This window comes from Callithrix jacchus, chromosome 5 (assembly GCF_049354715.1).
Source record: "Callithrix jacchus isolate 240 chromosome 5, calJac240_pri, whole genome shotgun sequence".
Taxonomy (NCBI): domain Eukaryota; kingdom Metazoa; phylum Chordata; class Mammalia; order Primates; family Cebidae; genus Callithrix; species Callithrix jacchus.
Window position 1 is genome coordinate 147,136,136 of NC_133506.1, and position 21,292 is coordinate 147,157,427.

Here is a 21,292-nt window from a genome sequence, read left to right on the forward strand (position 1 = left end):
ATATGGATATTTTGGCAACGCGTACGCGTGCGCGTGCGGGTGGGTGGACAAAAGGTCTCATTACTCGTATGATTGCCTCAATTCCCTACTTCCTTTGTGCACGTGTGTGGACGCTGTTCCAGGCCGGAGTCCGCCTCCCGCCCAGGACACAGAGCTCCGGGCCGTGGTCCCCGCGCGTCCAGTGGTGTGTCCCGGGTCCTCGGCCCGCGCGGCTCCTACAGCTTGGCGGGGTCGGCGCAGAGGAGGTCTGCCAGGCGCAGGCCGCCGATCTTCTTCACCTCGCCCAGAGCGGTGCGTAGCTCCTGCGCGGGCGGGCAGAGCAGCCGGCGCGCCAGCTCGCGCTGCATGGCCGCCGGGTCGCTGAGGCGCGCGGCGAGGATGAAGGGGAAGCCGAAGCGCGCGCGGTACTGCGCGTTCAGCTCCGCCAGCCGGAGCCGCTCGTCCGCGCCCAGGCACGTAAGGCCCGCGCCGCTCTGCTCCCGCTGCGACTCGGCGGTGAGCGTGCCCTGCTGCAGCTCGCGGCCCGCCAGGTCCGGGTGGCAGCGCAGGATGCCCTCCTGGCCTGCGGAGAAGCACAGACACAGGCGGGAGCGCATCACCGCGCCTGCTCTGCACCACGCACTCGAGAGGGCGCGTAGGCAGAACCCGGCACCCCGCCCAGCCCCGCCCCAAAGAAGGCTGCGGGAGGGTGAAGGAGGGTCCCCAGGCGGTAGTGTCCTGGCGGCGCAGGGGCGCCCATGGCGCCCGCCCCACTAACAAGTCCTGGACCCTGCGCCTCTCGGTCCTCACTACTTTCGTTCAGGACCAGAATCCAGGGGCGGGGCGGGAAGTGACACGTTTGTCTTTTGAGACCTTGGGTCAAGAAGAGCGGAGGACAGAGAGGGCGGCCGCTGCGGCTCGGCTCGGAATTTACGACTAGGTCGGGAGGGAGCAGAGACGCGATAAGGAGCCTGAGCTTTTCCTATCTTTCAAAGCCCTTTGCTCTCAGGGGGGGCTTTGATGTTGAAAGGGGCCGGACGCAAGGGCCCGAAGACTTCCTGCAAAAGCCCTGGAATGGGTTTCGCTCTGCTCCGAGGGAGAACGGGCAGGGGCGGGGTGTATCCACAGGAATAACATCCATGGAGCTCGGCAAATAAATGTCCCGGATTTGTGACCCTGAGTGTGAGTTCTGGATTTGCGGAAACAAATCCAAAGAGCCTTGCGGATGATTAACTAACTGCAAAGAACCCCGCCTCTAGCCAGAGTTCCACAGCCCTTTGAAGGAAAGTGGCTTTCCTCTATTTAGGAAATTGCACCCACCCATCCCCCACCGGCCCGGGGCCAATTCCCCTTCGACTATAGAACCCAAAGAGGCCCCAGAGAACAGCGTTTACTTGAAAGAAAGTTTCGCATAATCTCCTAGGCCTAATATTGGAAAACTCCGGTGAGTTACCTGCGATCTTCAGTCCCGGGGATTTCCCAGGACTAGCGCTGGACGGTCATCTTGCTCAGCTCTCTAAAGTGAAAATTAGAATCCTCCAGGGTGAGGCAAGTTTCCAGATATGGTGAGCGGGGTGCCATGATTTGTAAAATGCGGGTGACCCCTAGCTTGCTGAATGGTTGTGAGGATTAGAGACAATTCATTTCCTTAAAACACATTGCCTAATACCTAGTAAACAGAAACAGCCATTTTTAGTTGTAGTAAACCCAGTGGACCGGGACTGCGGTGCCTCAGGAAGTACCTGTCTCTGTTTCTCAGTAAAGCGGTTGTCCGCTTCTGGTGCTGGGAATAGCTATGGGGCGCTGTTGGAAAAGGCGCGCATGTAAAACACCATTCAACAAATTATATCTCAATGAAGCTGAAAATTAAACCCCCTGTAAGGTAGACGTCCTCTTCCTCAAACTTACTGTTTCTGTCTAATAAAAGGATGGTTAATATTGCACCATCTAATTCATAAACTAATGCCCTGAAGGACAGGGAGAACTGAGAGTAACATCCCCGTGTAAGAGAGGATTCAATGAAGGCTCGGAAGGAGCTAGTGACCTGCCTAGGGTCACTCACCACACTAAGCCTGGACCCTCCACTCCAGATCACAGGCGTTTTCAGGGCGCGGCTGCCCCTGCAAGGTTAAGGAAAGTTCAAAATAAAACTTTAGTCACCAATAATGTCATCCCTCTAACACCACTGTTTTTTGGTTTTGAGGGGTTTTTTTCCGACAGAGCTCTGTCGCCCAGGCTGGAGTGCAGTGGCGATCTCAGTTCACTGCAACCTCTACCTCCCGAGTTCAAGCGATCCTCCAGTCTCGGCCTCCGAAAGTGCTGGGATTACAGGTGTGAGCCACCGAGCCGGCCTAACACCACTGCGGTAGAACCCCTCCCGTCGATGCCCTGCCAGGCGGCCACTGCAAACAGGAACTGTTCTTTCCCGCTTCCCCGCGTCCAGCCCCGTCTGGGTGGTGCGAAAATGTGAGAGTTAAATTCCCCACCTGGGGCAGCAGCCCCAGCCCTGGGTCCGGGGTTGGTTGTGCCACGTGGCCACTTGTCAGGCCTGGGGAACCCAGCTCAGCCCCCGCCCGGATCCCCTCTACACTCACCCAGGCCCAGAACCGCTACCTGCCCAGGCGGCGGGGAAGGTGGAAACTGCTCCTCCTCCACAGGTGTTCAACGTTTCAGAGCAGCCACTAGGTGCCCCGCTTCCCCTCATCTCATGCTGTCTGGAGGATCAACCCAAGCTGCAGGGGAGGTGGTCACTGGTGGGAGGCCCGGGCATGGGGTCTGTCCTCTTGCCGCCCCCACCAGGCTCCCCGTGCAGGCCTCGGAGCAGAGGGATGCGGTGGCGCCTCGGAGGCCAGCCCCGCACACGCCCGAGCCCCTTTTTGCCCTCGGTGTCCTGGCATCTCGCTTCTCACTCTCTAGTTTGTCTGCCGCTTGGAAACATCGCCCGGAGTTAATGTTTGTCTAAAACTGAGCATGAGTTTTCCACTCTTGCAGCGGCAAGAAGAGAAAAGACGCAGAGGAACAAGCAGAGCAAAGGGCATAAGAAAAGAGACTAAAAAGGAGAAACTGGAATTTACTCTCTCTCTCTTTCTCTCTCTAAACTCTCTCTCTGTCTCAGCCGCAGCGCCTAACAAGAAAAAGGCATGGGGAATCAGGTAGAGAGAGAGTGGTAGCTCAGAAGAAGCAGAGCCTGGCCTCACCTGGTGAGATACCCCATCTTCATTGCCCCAAACCACTGGACCCTTAGGTACACTGGGAATGTCACCTACTGGCCTGCAGCAATAAATTATATCTCAATGAAGCTGAAAATCTCAATGAAGCTCCGGGCGTGCGCCAGCATGCTATCCCTAAGCTGCGCCCGTAAGACCCAGTGGGAGACTGGAGACTGGTGAAGTAGGTGTCATCTCTCCACCTCCAGCCGTCAGTGTCCCTACCTAGAAGTCCAGGCACCAGCCACATCAGTCAGGCAGCCCGTGGTTCTCTGGGAATCTAGGTGCTTCCTGTTCTTCAGTCTTTCCTGAAATTCTAGACTTACCTCCTAAGACATTTGTACATCACATCTAGAGGTGCAGATATGGATGGGTGTTATTTGCTGGGACCATAGGACCTGAATATTTGCACCTAGAAGAATTCCTGGCACAGAGCACACACTCATTGTTCCATGGGAGAGGAACAGGGTAGGCAATTGTGCCTGTGGAAGCCCAGAATCCCATAATAATCCAACTGCCTTCCCTGTCCATACCCAGTGACAGGTGGGTGTGTTCTTACTCCTTTTACAATGGATAATCTGTTCTTCCTATGGAAGGCCAACCCCTCCATTCATGTTCTTGAAGCTAGCTTCTCCTTTCCTCTCAAAGAGTTTGCTTCTGCAATTTCAAATATCTATTTCTCCATCCCCAAACCCCTCACCCTTATCAATGTGTAAACATGTGTTAGAATCACTCATCCCATAAACAGTATTAAAGTTCTCCTTTGATTCCCTGTTGCTCTTTGTTTCTCCCTGTTTCTCTGCTCCTCCTTACAGAAAAGGCCTTAAAGGAGTTGTCTTCTGGTCTTTCCACTTCTCACCTCCCTTTCCAGCCTCACTCTGTCAAGCTTGGAGCCCCTCCACCAACCCATCTGCACTGATTAAGGACATCTTGCCTGGGTCCCAAGACTGGTGCCTGACCTCTTCTTTCTCAGCCTCTTCAGACCGTGTCACCTGGTGGGCCCTCTCTCCTTAAAAAATGACTATCAGTTGCCTTCAGAGACACCCCGACCAACTTTCATCTTGCTCTGCCAGATAGGTCACTAGCATGGAAGTACCCCAGGATTCAGTACCCACATCTCATCCCTTCACTACTTACACCAATGTACTGAGGGTCCTCAGCCAGTCCTAGGGTTGGAAATGCCATCCATTCCTTGATGACACCCAGATATAGTTCAGACCTCAGTGTTTCACCAAGCTCCTCTGTTTCGATGCAACTGAGCAGTCAGCATTTTCATTTGGATGATTTTTTTGGTATCTCAGACTCAGCAAACCCCTTCCTCCATCCTGTCTTCTCAACTCCAAGTCTTCCTCGCCTCAGAAAATGGCACCACCACCCACACAGCTACTCAGACTGAAAACGTAGGAGTGACCCTTCATTCAGCTTTGTTTCTAATCTGCCTTCTGCCATCAAACGCATTTTTTTAAAAAAATCCTGTTGACTCTAACTATAAGCCCCATTCTGCAAACCCAGTCGCATCTCTCCATCTCTGCTGCTGCGACCATAATCTGAGCAACCTCATCTCTTACGCGGACCACTGCAGCGTCCCTCAGCCCGGCCCCTGCATCTGACGCAGCCCTACATCACCACCCTAAAGCATAAACCCCAGTGACCCACTGCAAACAGAGAAGAGAGTTCCTTATTAGACCGAAGCAGCTCTACGTGATCCGGCCCTTGCTGCCTCTTCTTCCTCACATTCCTCCACTCCTTACTACTTTCCAACCACCTTGCTCTTTCTGTGCCCCCAAAATGTCAAGTTCATCCTGGTCTCAGGTTCTTTTTCTTTTTTTCTTCTTGAGACAGAGTCTTGTCCTGTCGCCCAGGCTGGAGTTTAGTGGTGTGATCTCGGCTCAATGCAACCTCCACTCTCCAGGTTCAATTGATTCTCCTACCTCAGCCTCCCAAGTAGCTGGGATTACAGATGTGTGCTACCATGCCCAGCTAATTTTGCATTTTCAGTAGAGACAGGGTTTTGCCATGTTGGCCAGGCTGGCCTCGAACTCCTGACCTCAAGTGATCCACCCACCTCAGTCTCCCAAAGTGCTGGGATTTCAGGCATGAGCCACCACAGCCAGCCAGGTTCTTTTTCTAAGAGTGGCCCCATCCTAGATTTCAGTTACTTATTTCTCATCCATCGGTCTTAAATTTCAACTTCCTAAGAAAGACCTCCTTTATTACATATTTTCTGCCATGTTACACATATTTTTTCTGAGAACTTCTAGAACTTGAAATAATGGTATTTTTAGTGTTAATCCTGTCTCTCTTCACTAGAATATAAGCTCATTTAAGGCAGGGACCTGCCTTGGTCACTGACCCCCATTCCCAGTGCTCACAACAATGCCTGGGGCACAGTGGGTACTCGGTAAGTATTTTTTGAGCAACACAGCGCTTTTGGTAAGAAGTGTTTTGTTTTGTTTTTGACTGAATTAACAAACCCATTTTAATAGCTTCATCCAAAACTTATATTCTCATAGCCAAATTATAAGGAACTTATTAATATCAAACTCCATTCATTCACAAAAGTGTTGTTTAATAAGCATAAAGTGATAAACTGTGGAATTACTATAATTCTGAAATGCATAGAAATGCATTTTTTTTTTTGAGACAGGGTTCTTGCTCTGTCATCCAGGCTGGTGTGCAGTGGTGCGATCATGGCTCACTGCAGCCTCAACCTTCTGGGCTCAAGTGATCTCCCACCTCAGACTCCCAAAGGGCTGGGATTACAGGTGTGAGTCGCTATAGCCAGCAGAAATGCAATTAATTAACTCTTAGGAAAGTTGTATTGCTCTTTAAGTTTATAACACAAATCCGTACTGAATTTGTTCAGGTTAGTGCATGTGTGTTTCAACTTTCTTCCCTTTACTAATTGTCAGTTCTCTTGTCTGGAAAACCTTTGCCTTATCTTCAATCTATAGGAACTGATTGGCTGGAGAAAGTACTTTGCCCAGTAGCACTAGGGCTCAACAGTAATCCTGGACTGCCATCTACTGGCCAATAATTATCATAGCAGACCCTAAATGGACTCAGCCTTAGTCTAGAAACCCAATTTCTTTTTGTTTCTTTTCCTTCCTTCCTTTCCTTTTCTCTTTCTTTCTCTCTCTCTCTCTTCCTTCTTTCCTTCCCCCTTCCTTTCTTTCTTCATTTTTCTTTCTTTCTTTCTTTCTTTTTTTTCTTTCTTTTTTTCTTCTTCTTTTCTTTCTTGCTGAAGTGCAGTGGTGCGATCCTCCGCTCACTGCAATCTCCACCTCCCAGGTTCAAGCGATTCTTCTGCCTCAGCCTACCTACAGGCAAGCACCACCATGCCCAGCTATGTTTTGTATTTTTAGTAAAGATGGGGTTTCACCATGTTGGTCAAGCTGGTCTCAAACTTCTGACCTCATGATCCGCCCGTCTTGGCCTTTCAAAGTGCTGGGATTACAGGCGTGAGCCACTGTGCCTGGCCCCAATTTTGTTTTCTGTTAATGGTGGAGGGCTTCCTTCAGTCACCAAAACAAATACGTGACTAAGTAGACCACTGTATCCTCAACGTCTCTCTAAGTTCCCTTAGTTTTAGAATTCAAAGAATCTATTTCAACCATTTTGTTTCTTACCATCCAAGGGGTAAAGCTAGAGTAATAAATCCCATTTTATTGGTTTTTTGATAAAAATAAAAATTATATGTACTTACAGTATGCAATTTGATGTCTTCATACATGTATACATTGCGAAATGATGAAGCTTTTTAATGTGTCTATCACCTCACATATTTATCATTTTTTGGTAGTAAGAACATTTAAAATCTACTCTCTTGAAGGTGGGGCAAGGTGGCTCATGTCTGTAACCCCAGCACTTTAAGAGGCCAAGGTGGGCAGATCACTTGAGGTCAGGAATTTGAGACCAGCCTGGCCAACATGGCGAAACTCCATCTCTACCAAAAATACAAAAATTATCTGGGTATGGTGGCACGTGCCTGTCATCCCAGCTACTAGGGAGGCTGAGGCAGGAGAATCGCTTGAACCCCAGAAGGGGAGGATGCGGTGAGCTGAGATGGCACCACTGCACTCCAGCCTGGGTGACAGAATAATACTTGCCTCAATTTAAAAATAAAAATAAAGCCTTTTTTTTCTTTTGCAAGTATACAATAGATTATTATTGACTATAGTCACCATGCTGTGAAATAGATCATTTTATTTGATTATTTAAACAATAAAACATGGGGTCTGGGACATCAAGCATTTATGTTAATCAAATACATTAGCAGATAAATGAATGAAAACTCTAAAAACTATTTCTAGACTTTGTTCTGATTGTCTGGAAAAAGGCTTCAAAGCCCGTTGGGTTGACTCCCAGGTCTGCCACTTTCTTCACAAGCTGTTGGGCTGCCTCTCAGGGTTATTAGAATTCCAGTCCTGTCACTTTCTAGCAGTGAGTCCTTGCTCAAGTTACTTCATCTCTGTGTGTCTCAGTTTTTCCATCGGTAAAAATGGGGGCAATAATAATACTATTCCTTATTTTACAGGGATATTGGAGGATTCAAGTGGTTAACAAGTGCAAAGTTTTTGGAAAAGTGCCTGAAACACACCAGTAGCAAAAGTTCAATAAATTTTCACTATTTGTTGTACTTGTTGTTGTCACCGTTGGTAACATCACTCATCTACTGTCACTCAGATGATAAGATTAGGAGCAGCCGCCCGACAGCATTGAGGCTCCCAGCTGCCCCAGAGATGACAAGTGCAGAACTGAGACGCAGGCTGCACCACAGGGTGCTCCTCCCCAGAACCGTGTCTCCTGCAGAAGCCAGCAACCGTTCAGGGGCCCAAACCCCCTCCAGCCATCTTACCTACTGACCTACCACTAAAGTCGCTATAGTTAAAATGTGTGTGTGTTGTGGGGGTAATGCCAGAATCCTCATCTTTCAATATCACCTTAGAAACGATTTCATGCATTCATTCAGCAAACCTTGATCAAATCCCAATATACTGTTCACTCTGTGATCTGGGATTCTGACACTAGCCAGGAGACAGAGGTTTCGTCAAGTCACGGGGGCATCAAAACAAGCCTCAGGAGCGGGGAAGCCCATGCCCACACCCCATTGCGCTCAGGGCCCTGACTGGATTGGCCCATAACTAGAACCTCCGGCCAGATGGGCTGGGGGGATTGTTGGTAATAAATAAGATGAAAATGGAGGAATTTTTATGTTTTTATCAAAGTTACAGACACAGAGTAATAAACCCAAAAAAATATGTGTTAAATAACTGGCCAAACTTAAGAATAATAGATTTAAATTATTCATATGATCCTAACTTTCTCTCTCAGCATGCTTCGTCCTCAGCCTCACCACTCTTTTGGGTATTAAGGCAATCATGGGGGGCTGGGCATGGTGGCTCACACTTGTAATCCCAGTACTTTGGGAGGCTGAGGCTGGTGGATCACCTGAGGTCGGGAGTTCGGGATCAGCCTTGACCAACATGGAGAAACCCCCATCTCTACCAAAATTACAAAACTTAGCCAGGTTGGTGGCACATGCTTATAATACCAGCTACTCAGGTGGCTGAGACAGGAGAATCGCCTGAACCCAGGAGGTTGCAGTGAGCTGAGATTGCACCATTACACTCTAGCCTGGCCAACAAGAGCGAAACTCCGTCTCACAAAAAAAGACAATCATGGGATTTGCCTCTTTTTCTTTCTTTCTCCCCCCTCTTTTTTTTTCCTGATAGGAAATTACTTTCCTGTGAGGCTGTCATTTTGCCTCCTCTATTGTAGTCTCCTGTCAGATGTCAGGAGCTTGGGCTCCGGGACCTCCGGCTCCTTCCTGCCTGCCCTGTAGGAGCTCAGCTGAGCGGCTGCAGTCCCCTCCTCATCAGGCTGGGGCTGGGTTGTCCCTGTGAGTCAAGGGTCAGGAGGCCAGTGCTGATCCTCAAGCCCAGTGACCGAGCTGAAGTGCTCAGCTGTAGAGAGGTCCCCAGAAGTGGGTGAGTGTCCCCATGGCTCCGACATTCCCATCCGTTTGCTTTTATGGCATCCTCTACTTTTCCTAGATAACCCTCAAATGAATTAAAAGGAGCTCCCCATTTTAGAGACCTCTGTGTGACGGTCAGAAGCCATCTGGCTGTCACAGCCCATCCTGATGGGCAGCACTGTCTATTAGCTCCTTTTTGAAGCAGAGAGCAGCAGCTCTCCTTCCCAGATGTCCATGGAGGGAAGCCTCTCTGCCCCTCGCCACCCCTTCAGCACACTTCAGACTTCTCCACAGAGCATCCAGGACAGCCCCTGGGGAAGACTGGTCTCTGTGACGCTGTGTGTACCATTCAGAGTCACCTTCTCTTCTCCCCACCCCACACCCAGAAGTGCCTCATTTCCTCCCTCTCTCCCCAGAAGAAATCGATAACTTCTTTTTCCTTCTCCAGAGAGATGCTGTCAGCTTCTCCTTCTTCCCCTACACCCCTCAGGGAGTTGCTGATCTGAATGAATTTACTCTCCTTGGCCGTCCGGTCCAAACTGGCCCTTTCTGGTACAAAAGTAGGCCGATTGCCCTTTCCCCTGGGCTGTAGAGATAGTCTGATATCTAGCTATCCTCTCTGTCCATACAGGACATTCCCAAGCCAAATCGGGTAGCTGAGAGCGTGGGCCCTCAGCCTGGCCTTTGGCCTCTGAATCACTCTGATGCCTTTTGCCAGGTTGCTCCTTGTGACCTCAAAGCTCTAATATTTAACAGCCACTTACCTTAGCCAATTCATTCTTCCAGCCCATGTCTGACAAAAGCCATGCAAGTGCTTGACTCTCACGGACTAGACCCTAAGGAAACTTACTGAACTTTCCAAAGGAAAAAGCTCAATAAACACATCAAGTACAAGAAACTAGGCTAAAGTCTCTAGATAGATAGATAGATAGATAGATAGATAGATAGATAGATAGATAATTTTTTTTTTTTTAGACAGAGTCTCACCCTGTCACCCAGGCTGGAGTGCAGTGGTACAATCTCAGCTCACTACAACTTCCACCTCCTAGATTCAAGCGACTCACCTGTTTCAGCGTCCTGAGTAGCTGGGACTACAGGCATGCACCACCACACCTTGCCAATTTTTGTATTTTTAGTAGAGATGGGGTTTTACCATGTTGACTAGGCTGGGCCTCGAACTCCTGACCTCGCGATCTACCCTCCTTGGCCTCCCAAAGCGCTGGGATTACAGGTGTGAGGTACCATGACCGGCCAGTAGATAGATTTTTAACAATTTTTGTAGTGACGGATCTCATCATATTGCCCAGACTGGTCTCAAATTCCTGGGCTCAAGTGATCCTCCCACCTCAGCCTCCCAAAGTGCTGGGATTACAGGTGTGAGCCATCATGCCTGGCCAATATGTAAAAATATTTTCATAAGCATATTTGAAATCCCTTTGCAGAGATGTCTGATACTGAAGCCTTACCTGACTGTGGAAGGGCATCAATAACGGCAAAAAAGTGCTTCTGTAAATCTTCCAAATCCAAGAAGGGTCGCTGGGACCAAACAGCAGCTGCAATCAGAGGACATCTCTCAATGACATTCCCAAACACATCTACGAATTCTCCAAAGTCCATGGAGTTGACCTTCTCGATGTCCATTGCTTATATTCCACAGGAGACAGTGGGACGCCCAGCTCTCCTCTAGGCGAGTGAGTGGCGCTGTCTCTGCTCACTTGGTTGTATTTGCTGAACACACGAGCTTGCTTTTTATGCAACACCACCTTCACGTGTTTTAAATGCCTGTGGGAGAAGCAGATCCAGAATATTTGTGTAATGAACAAGCACAGGCTTAAGGTTCTAATCCAGGGAGCAAAGATCTCAGCATGTTCACTGTTTCCAACCAAACCGTTCCCATAACCAAAGGCAACAGGGGCCATATTCCACTCTCAGCATTAGAGCCAGATGTGCTCTTCATGTTGTTAGGGTGTTTGTTTTGTTTTGTTTTGTTTTTAAGATAGAGTCTCACTCTGTTACCCAGGCTGGAGCACAATGGCAAGGTCTCAGCTCACTGCAACCTCCGCCTCCCGGTTGCAGGTGATTCTCCTGCCTCAGCCTCAGGAGGAGCTGGGACTACAGCCGTGTGCCACCACACCCAACTAATTTTTGTATTTTAGTGGAGACCGGGTTTCAGGCTGGTTTTGAACTCCTGACCTCAAGATCCACCCACCTCGGCCTCCCAAAGTACTGGGATTACAGGCACGAGCCACCATGCCAGTCAGTAACTTTTAAGACACGAAACGTTACAAAATTAAATAGTCATGGATTTAGAAGCAACATTGACAAAAGACAAACAAATACATTATTAATGTGGAATTTGACAGTCCATGTCACAAAGGAACTCTGGGCTTAAGTTTTCCTGTTTGATTCTCATCAGCCAAATCAATCAAAGAAATGTAAGGTGGTCAGAAAGTACAGCAATTTTCATCCAAGCAAAAAACTAATTTATCAAAGCATACAATACAAATAGTTGAATTGTATGCTATGTGAATTATATATCAACAAAACTTTTTTTAAGCTACTTTATATACTGATGTAGCCTCATAATCTTTGTTTGACCACACAATATAGGATTCTTTTTTTTTTTTTGAGACGGAGTTTCGCTCTTGTTACCCAGGCTGGAGTGCAATGGCGCGATCTCGGCTCACCGCACCCTCCACCTCCTGGGTTCAGGCAATTCTCCTGCCTCAGCCTCCTGAGTAGCTGGGATTACAGGCACGCGCCACCATGCCCAGCTAATTTTTTGCATTTTTAGTAGAGACGGGGTTTCACCATGTTGTCCACGATGGTCTCGATCTCTTGACCTCGTGATCCACCCTCCTAGGCCTCCCAAAATGCTGGGATTACAGGCTTGAGCCACCGCGCCCAGCCCACAATATAGGATTCTTATGTCTGGTTGTTGATTATATTTGACTTTATTATAATTTTGTTAAAAGACTGTTTTAGCAGCACATAGAGAAAGTTCTTAAATAGGTAAAATCCAATTTTTTATTTCATTTTTTAGTGGAAACATTTCAGGCTGGACACGGTGACTTACATCTGTAATATCTGCATTTTGATAGGCTGAGGTGGAAGGATGGCTTGAACCCAGGAATTCAAGCTTGCAGTGAGTTACGATTGTGCCACTGCACTTTGACCTGGGTAACAGAACAAGACCCTGTTTCAAAAAAAAAAGGCCAGGCGCAGTGGCTCACGTCTGTAATCTTGTAATCCCAGCCCTTTGGGAGGCCAAGGAGGGTGGATCGTCTGAGGTCAGCAATCCAAGACCAACCTGGCCAACATGGCAAAACCACATCTCTGCTAAAAATACAAAGATTAACCAGGCATGGCGGTGGGCACCTGTCATCCCAGCTATTTGGGAGGCTGAGGCAAGAGAATCCCTTGAACCCGAGTGGTGGAGGTTGCAGTGAGCTGAGATGGTGCCATTGCACTCCAGCCTGGGTGACGGAGCAGAACTCCATCTCAAAAAACAAACAAACAAAAAACACCACATACACGCAAACAAACAACACATGGCCAGGTGCGGTGGTTCATTCTTGTAATCCCAGCACTTTGAGGTGGGAGGATTGCTTGACCCCAAGAGTTTGAGACAAGTCTGGGCAACACGGAGAAACCCCATCTTTATTAAAAAATAATAATAATCGGCCAGGCACAGTGGCACACACCTGTAATCCCAGCAGTTTGGGAGGCCAAGGCTGGTGGATCATGAGGTCAAGAGATTGAGACCATCCTGACCAACATGGTGAAATCCCATCTCTACTATAAACTACAAAAATTAGCTGGGCATGGTGGTGCACACCTGTAGTCTCAGCTACTTTCAAGGCTGAGGTAGGAGAATCACTTGAACCTGGGAGGTGGAAGTTGCAGTGACGCAAGATTGGGCCACTGCACTCCAGCCTGGTGATACATCGAGACTCCGTCTCAAAAATAATAATAATAATTTTAAAATTAGCCAGATGTGGTGGCTGAGGCAGGAAGATTGCCTGAGCCCAGGAGGTCAAGGGTGCCATGAGCCATGATCACGACACCCGAGCCCAGGCAACAGATTGAGACCCCCGTCCCATCTCAAAAACAAAACAAAACACATTTCATGCATCTGCGTTTGTTTTCGTCAACTATAGTCACTCACTTTCATGACTAGAGCTCACGTAGAAATGTTTTTTTGATAAGATACAAGAAAGACAAATCACTTTCAAGTATATACATCTTCAATTTGAGTCAAATTATACATTGGAACTCATTTGTTCTGCTGTTACCAGACGCCTTCACTGGCCGGGTGACTGAGCCAAGGAAGATGAAGTACAGGTGGGGGGGGCTCTGAAAGGCCGTCACATCGTGTGGCTGCCAGGAGGTGGGCAGGCATGGGTGGGTTCCAGGTCACTCGAGGCAGGTAGTGGCAGGTACTGGCTCCATGTACAAATGACTTAACCACCTTAAGCCTTGGTTTCACCCTCTGTTAAACTGCCAGAGAGCAAGCTCCTACCTCATGATTTATTAAATGGGACAATCTGTATGAAGCCTTTAGCCCAGCTCTGGCACAGAGTATGTTATCAGTAAAAGAATTCATCAAAGCAAACCTGGATGATATTATGCTGTGAAATAAGCCAGTCACAAAAAGACAAATACTGCATGATTCCATTTAGAAGAGGTGCCTAGAGTAGTCAGATTCAGAGAGACAGAGAGTGGATGGTGGTGGTGAGGGGTTGTGGGAGGGGAATTGGGAAGGGGATTAATGAGCACATAGTTTTAGTTTTCCAAGACGAAGAAGTTCTGGAGGGGGATGGTGGTGACAGTTGCCTGACATGATATGTCCTTAACACCATAGAACTATGCACTTACGAGTGGTTAAGATAGTGAATTTTATGTTATGTTTATTTTGCCACAAAAAAATTCACCAAAGCGTTTTGTCCCTCAGTAAGATAATCTGGAATATAATACATGTTGGACTCCCCTAGGAGCTGAAAAAAAAAAAAAGATGTGATTTTTTTTTTTAGGTGATGATTCCTCCCACTTTTCATTTCTGTTGCTAATGGTGACTGTGGCATGGACAGAATCAAATGTAAACATGGATAGATTCTTTTCTTTTCTCTTCTTTTCTTTTTTTCTTTGAGATGGAGTCTGGCTCTTGTCACCCAGGCTGGAGTACTGTGGTGTTGAACATTTTTTCACAAATCTGTTGGTCATCTGCATGTTTTCTTTTGAGAGATGTCTATTCAAGCCCTTAGCCCCTCCCCCTGCCTTTTTTTTTTTTTTTTTTTGAGATAAAATCTCGCTCTGTCTCCCAGACTGAAATGCCTTGGCGCCATCTCAGCTCACTGCAACCTCCGCCTCCCAGGTTCAAGTGATTCTTGTGCCTCAGCCTCCCGAGAAGCTGAGATTACAGGCACCCACCACCACGCCTGGCTAATTTTTGTATTTTTGGTAGAGATGGGGTCGCCATGTTGACCAGGCTGGTCTCAAATGTCTGACCTCAAGTGATCCGCCCACCTTGGCTTCCTAATGTGCTGGGAATACAGCATGAGCCGCCACGCCAAGCAGATCATTTCTTTTTTACAAAAAAGATAAAGGGAGTGGCAGAGGAAGGACAGTCTTTAATAAATGGTGTTGGGAAAACCTGATATCCACACACAGAAGGATAACTTACTATCTTATTATAAAATAACTCTTATTTCACCCCTTATGCAAGAATCAACTCAAAATGGATTAAAGTTTAAATGTTAAGCCTGAACTATAGAAGTACTAGAAGAAAACATCAGCAATTTCTTGGATATGACCCCAAAAGCACAAGGAACAAAAGCAAAAATAGATGAATGGGATTGTATCAAACTAAAAAGCTTCTGCCAACAAATGAAATAATAGAGTGAAGAGGTGACCCATAGATTAGAAGAAAATATTTGCAATTTACAGATCAGATAACGGGCCAATATCCAAAATGTATAAGGAACTCAAACTACTCAATAACAAGGAAACAAATAACCCTATTTTAAAAAGGGCAAATGGCTGGATGTGGTGGTTCACACCTATAATCCCAGCACATTGGGAGGCCAAGGCAAGTGGATCACTTGAGGTCAGGAGTTCAAGACCAGCCTGGACAACATGGTGAAAGCCCGCCTCTACTAAAAATACAAAACTTAGCTGTGCTTGGTGGCACATGCCTGTAATCCCAGCCCATCAGGAGGCTGAGGCAGGAGAATAGCTTGAACCTAGGAGGCAGAGGTTGCAGTGAGCTGGATGGCGCCACTGCACTTCAGCCTGGGAAACAGAGTGAGACTCTGTCTCAAAAAAAAAAAAAAAAAAAAGCGGGGGGTGGTGGGGTCTAAGGGCTTGAATAGACATCTCTTAAAAGAAAACATGCAGATGACCAACAGATACGTGAAAAAATGTTCGACACCGCTAATTGTAAGAGAATTGCAGTTCAAGCCAGCAACGGTGTATTTGAAAAAAGGATGGGGAAAAAGAGAAATGCAAGCGTGGTGGCTCACACCTGTAATCCCAGAACTTTGGGAGGCAAATTGCTTGAGTCCAGGAGTTCAAGACTAGCCTGGACGACATGTGAAACCCATCTCTAATAAAAATACACACAAAAATTTAGCCAGGCATCGTGATACACACCTGTAGTTCCAGCTACTTGGGAAGCTGAGGTGGGGGAATCATCTGAGCCCAGAAGGTTGAGGCTGCAGTGAACTGAGATCCCATGATTGTGCTCCAGCCTGGGCAACAGAGTGAGACCCTGTCTCAAAAAATAAAATTTTTTAAAAAGAGAGATGCAAATTAAAACCATAATGAAAAACCACCTCACCCTTGTTAGATCAGCTATTATAAAGAGAGGACTAGAACCGTTATGCACTGTTGATGAGACTGTAAATTAATGCAGCCATTTTGGAAAACAGTATGGAGGTTCTTCAAAAAACTAAGAATAGGCTGGGTGTGGTGGCTCACGCCTGTAATCCAAGCACTTTGGAGGCCAAGGTGGGCAGATCACCTGAGGTCGGGAGTTCAAGACCAGCCTGACCAACAAGGTGAAACCCCGTCTTAAAAAAAAAAAAAAAAACTAAGAATAGACTCACCATGTGATCCAGCAATCCACTGGGTATGTCCAAAGGACTTGGAATCAGTATGTGGAAAAGATGTCTCCACAACCATGCTCATTGCAGCACTATTCACAATAGCCAAGATATAAAAACAATTTGTGTCCAGCAACAGATGGATGGATTTTTAAAATATAGTGTGTATACACAATAGAAACTACTCAGCCTTTTTAAAAAATTTTTTTTTATTTTTTGAGACAGAGTCTAGCTCTTGTTGTCCAGGCTGGTGTGCAATGGCACCATCTCCTCTCACTGCAACCTCCGCCTCCCGAGTTCCAGTGATCCTCCTGCCTCAGACTCTGGAGTAGCTAAGATTGCTGGCACCCCCACCCACCACGCCTGGCTAATTTTTGTATCTTTAGTAGAGATGGGGTTTCGCCATGTTGGCCAGGCTAGTCTTGAACTCCTGACCTTAGGTGATCCGCCGACCTTGGCCTTCCAAAGTGCTGGGATTATAGGCATGAGCCACCAGACTCAGCCTATTCAACCTTTAAAAGACAGGTGTCCTTTATAACAACATGGATGAATCTAGAGGACATCATGTTAATTGGAATAAGCCAGACACAGAGGGACAAATATTGTATGATCTCACTCAGGCGTGGAATCTAAAAAAGTTGAACCCATTAAAGTAGAGTCAAATGTTGGTTACCAGAGGCTGGAGCGGGCAAGACGTGGGGGAGAGGTGAGGGGAGTAGTTGGTCAATGGGTACAGTTTCAATTAGACAGTAGGAATAAGCTCTGGTGTCCTATTGTACAACACAATGACTATAGTTAATAATAATGCATTGTATATTCCCAAATGGCAAAAACAGAGGGTTTCAAATGTTCTTACTACAAGTAAATAATAAATATTTGAGGCCAGGTGCAGTGGCTCACACCTGTATGTAATTTTAGCATTTTGAGAGGCCAAGGCGGGGGAGATCAGAGAGTCAGGAGTTCAAGACAAGCCTGGCCAACATGATGAAACCCTGTCTCTACTAAAAATACAAAAATTAGCCAGGTGTGGTGGGGCACACCTGTAATCCCAGCTACTCAGGAGGCTGAGGCACAAGAATCACTTGAACCTGGGAGGCGGAGGTTGCAGTGAGCCGAGGTCGTACCACTGCACTCCAGCCTGAGTGACAGAGCCACACTCCTTCTCAAAAAAAAAAAAAATAATAATATAAAAATAAATAAATATTTGAGGTGATGGATATGCTAATTACCCTGACTTCATTCTACAATGTTTACATGTATTGAAGCATTACATTGTACCCCATAAATATATACAATTATTATTTGTCACTTTAAAATAAAACTTTAAAAACCCAACTGAATGCTGAATAAATTAATTGAAGTTACATACATAGAGGGTTGTTTTCCTTCGAATCAATGGATTGGCTTTTTCATTCATTCTGCTGCTTCAAATTTGCCTTTTCAGAGGGGCAGGCACGGGGTAGTGGTGAAGTCAGGCCTGGGATTTGAGATCAATTTTTTTTTTTTTTTTTGAGATGGAGTTTCGCTCTTGTTACCCAGGCTGGAGTGCAATGGCGCAATCTCGGCTCACCGCAACCTCTGCCCACTGGGTTCAGGCAATTCTCCTGCCTCAGCCTCCTGAGTAGCTGGGATTACAGGCACGCGCGACCGTGCCCAGCTAATTTTTTGTAATTTTTAGTAGAGACGGGGTTTCACCATGTTGACCAGGATGGTCTCGATTTGTTGACCTCGTGATCCACCCGCCTCGGCCTCCCAAAGTGCTGGGATTACAGGCGTGAGCCACCGCGCCCGGCCGAGATCCATTTTTTAAAGTAGTGCTGCTATCCCTCCCCTAGCTCCCCCACCCCCTAGCAGGCCCCCGTGTGTGATGTTCCCCACCCTGTGTCCATGTGTTCTTATTGTTCAACACCCACTTATGAGTGAGAATATGCAGTGTTTGGTTTTCTGTTCTTGTGTCAGTTTGCTGAGAATGATGGTTTCCAGCTTCATCCATGTCCCTGTGGAGGGATAACTTTAGGAGAAATACCTAATGTAGATGACGGGTGCGCGTTGGGGAGGGGAGGGCCGGGATGGAATCAGCAAACCACCATGGCGTGTGTATACCTATGTAACAATCCTGCACGATCTGTACAGGTACCCCAGAACTTAAAGTGTAATAATAAAAAAGGAAAAGTGAGAGATAAAGAGAAAGAAAGGAGAGAAGGAGGGAGGGGGAGAGGGAAGAAAGGAAGAAGAAAGGAAGGAGGGAGGGAGGGAGGGAGGAGGGAGGGAGGGAGGGAGGGAGGGAGGGAGGAAGGAAGGAAGGAAGGAAGGAAGGAAGGAAGGAAGGAAGGAAGGAAGGAAGGAAGGAAGGAAGGAAGGAAGGAAAAGAAAGTAGTGCTAGGGCGCCACCTGCTGGCAAGACTACAAAGTCCTGGTGGAAAAGGGCTGTCTTCACACAGTACCTGTGTGGGAATATTCCTCCTCAGTGTTAAAAAAAACGTAGGTAGGTCAGGGACAAAACTTGACCCAAACTGAAATAGAATCTGTGGTAAGAGTTGTATTTAGTAAGAGTCGATTTTCATTTCTCCTTAAGAGGCTTTTAAGTGCCATCATTCCACAGAGAATGTTGCCTTTTAAATATTAGATTTGGCACATATGGAAGAAACGTTCCAAATCACAGCAGCAGCCAGGCATGGTGGCTGTGAACCAGCACTTTTGGAAACAGAGGCAGGCAGATCGCTTGAGCCGGAGTTCAAGACCAGCCTGGGCAACATGACAAGATCCCTAAAAATTAGCCAGCTGTGGTGGCAGATGCCTGTAGTCCCAGTTCCTCAGGAGGCTGAGGTGGGAGGAGTTCGAGGCTGCAGTGAGCTGCTTGCACCCCTGCACGCCAGCCTGGGCAACAAAATGAGACCCTGTCTCAAAAATAGATAAATAAATAAAGTACAGTAACAGGAAGAACACCTGTGAGCCACTCTCCAGCCAAACTATCAGTCCAAAACACTACTCACATTATTAGTGTAAGAATGTATAAATAATGTAATTCTCTTTTTATACAGTACATCGGCAAAACAAAAAAAACCTTCACTCCATGTTAATACTGTAAATGAATCCTAAAAGCATCATGTTGATTTCTTTTTAGGAATGAAGGATCTGGAGGTTTACATGATTCCATTTTGATAAAGCTCACAGACAAAAGAAAATTCACTTTCAAGGAAATCAAATCCTTTGGTGACTTTCATACTGCACACTGCAATGAGTGGTGATGCTAGGTATAAATGTATTTTTGTGGCTTTGATCAGAGAAGTCATATTGAAAATGTGCGGGCCGGGCACGGTGGCTCAAGCCTGTAATCCCAGCACTTTGGGAGGCTGAGGCGGGTGGATCACGAGGTCAAGAGATCGACACCATCCTGGTCAGCATGGTGAAACCCCATCTCTACTAAAAATACAAAAAAAAAATTAGCCGGGCATGGTGGCGCGTGCCTGTAGTCCCAGCTACTCGGGAGGCTGAGGCAGGAGAATTGTTTGAACTCAGGAAGTGGAGGTTGCGGTGAGCCAAGATATCGCCATTGCACTCCAGCCTGGGTAACAAGAGCGAAACTCCGTCTCAAAAAAAAAAAAAGAAAGAAAATGTTCATGTGGCTGGGTATGGTGGCTCACACCTGTAATCCCAGCACTTTGGGAGGCTGAGGAGGGCGGATCACTTGAGGTCAGGAGTTCGAGACCAGCCTGGCCAACATGGTGAAACCTGTCTCTACTAAAAATATAAAAGTTAGCTGGGCATGGTGGCACATGCCTGTAATCCCAGCTACTCAGAAGGCTGAAGCACAAGAATCGCCTGAACCCAAGGGGCAGAGGTTGCAGTGAGCCAAGATCGTACCACTGTACTTCAGCCTGGGCAACAGAGCAAGACTCTGTCTTAAAAAAAAAAAAAGTGTATATATCCTGAATGAAATCAGTTTGGCAGAAGGGAAGAGGGCATTTCCATAAGTGTTAACTCACATTTACTTTCCTCCCCACCATCACCAGCAAGCATTTTGTGACAAGCAGTTCAAGCCGGCTTACTAAACACTTGTGACTCCACTCCCTCCTCAGATCCTATCCAGATAATAGAAAACTATAAAAATGAAAACAAATCAGTGTAGCACTCAAAGCTAGAAAAACCATTAGCAGACCAAACCAGAGAGGATGTGCTGGAGAAGGGAAAGCAAGCCGGGCGAGGTGCCTCATGCCTGTAATCCCAGCACTTTAGGAGGCTAAGGCAGGAGGATTGCTCGAGCCCAGGAGTTTGGGACTGGCCTGAATAACATATTGAGGCCCCATCTTCACTAAAATGAAAAAATTCACCGGGCCTGGTGATGCCTACCTGTAGTCCCAGTTACTCAGGAGGCTGAGGTGGGAGGATTGCTTGGGCCCAGAAGGTCAAGGTGGCGGTGAGCTGAGATTGCACCACTGCACTCCAGCCTGGGAGACAGCACGAGACTCTGTCTTTAAGCAAACAAACAAACAAAAGGTAAAGCAGATGAAAGCCTCAGTTCTGCCAAGGAATCTGTGAGTCAGCACAAGTGGACCCATCGCAAGGTTCTCAAGTTGTAAGCCACAGAGTTAGACCTGGCCTCATGACATCAGAAGAGGATTTGCTGAAACAATGTGGGGTGGCTCAGAGGAAGCCTGGAGACCAGGCTGGGGAAAGGAAAGAGACCAGCACAGCTCCAGGATCTAGAAAGTGAGAACTGCTTGCCACTCTTTGAGATTGAAACTTATGAATAAGCTCCAACTCTTTTTTGACCTTGCCTGAATCTAGCCAAAGTATAAAATTCCAGAACAAGAAAGGAAGTTGATTAGACTTGGGTTGGTCAAAGATCCTCCTTGGCTAGAAGGCAAAGCTACCTGACTAAAGTCCCCACAAACTGCATTACACTAGGGAGAAGTAACATCCCAAATTAGAGTGCTACTGCTGTGAAATGGGAATTGATACTGGATGGCCGAAGAAACACATGAGCACTGCAGTAAGGGTTTTACAAATAATAAATGTGGATCCAG

General features: G+C 47.1%; 2 protein-coding genes across 7 annotated transcripts in view; both read right to left on the reverse strand.

The window, feature by feature from the left end:
• Window positions 1-81: 81 nt before the first annotated feature.
• On the reverse strand, window positions 82-10,862 carry URAD (ureidoimidazoline (2-oxo-4-hydroxy-4-carboxy-5-) decarboxylase). Of its 5 annotated transcripts, XR_008481784.2 has the most exons (3): window positions 2,574-2,769; window positions 1,433-1,495; window positions 428-562 (listed from the first exon to the last, which is right to left on the reverse strand). XR_008481784.2 is itself a non-coding variant. In XM_002748915.6 (2 exons), the coding sequence occupies exons 1-2, from the start codon at window positions 10,801-10,803 to the stop codon at window positions 216-218; spliced, it is 522 nt and encodes a 173-aa protein (XP_002748961.1). In that variant the 5' UTR covers window positions 10,804-10,862; the 3' UTR covers window positions 82-215. The 5 variants fall into 5 exon arrangements, 1 of the variants encoding a protein (XP_002748961.1); XM_002748915.6 differs by lacking the exons at window positions 1,433-1,495; window positions 2,574-2,769 and adding an exon at window positions 10,629-10,862 and having other exon boundaries at window positions 82-562; XR_013536176.1 differs by lacking the exon at window positions 2,574-2,769 and having other exon boundaries at window positions 1,433-1,571.
• The window catches only part of FLT3 (fms related receptor tyrosine kinase 3), a 150,275-nt gene continuing 139,764 nt past the window's right edge, over window positions 10,782-21,292 (reverse strand). The window contains exons 24-25 of one of the 2 annotated variants that reach the window (XR_008481780.2): window positions 20,616-20,737; window positions 10,815-10,944 (exon numbers count right to left, since the gene is read on the reverse strand). Coding sequence is in view for 1 of the 2 variants with exons in the window: in XM_054256730.2 (XP_054112705.1) it covers window positions 10,912-10,944 (33 nt within the window). In the remaining variant the exon portion in view is untranslated. Of the gene's footprint in view, window positions 10,945-20,615; window positions 20,738-21,292 lie in introns of both variants that reach the window. The other variant, XM_054256730.2, reaches the window with a different exon arrangement.

Coding starts and splice junctions, on each gene's coding strand:
- URAD (XM_002748915.6), bottom strand. CDS start 10,803: ATGGACATCGAGAAGGTCAACTCCATGGACTTTGGAGAATTCGTAGAT. Junction 563..10,628: donor TGATGCCCTTCCACAGTCAG/GTAAGGCTTCAG, acceptor GCTTCTCCGCAG/GCCAGGAGGGCATCCTGCGC.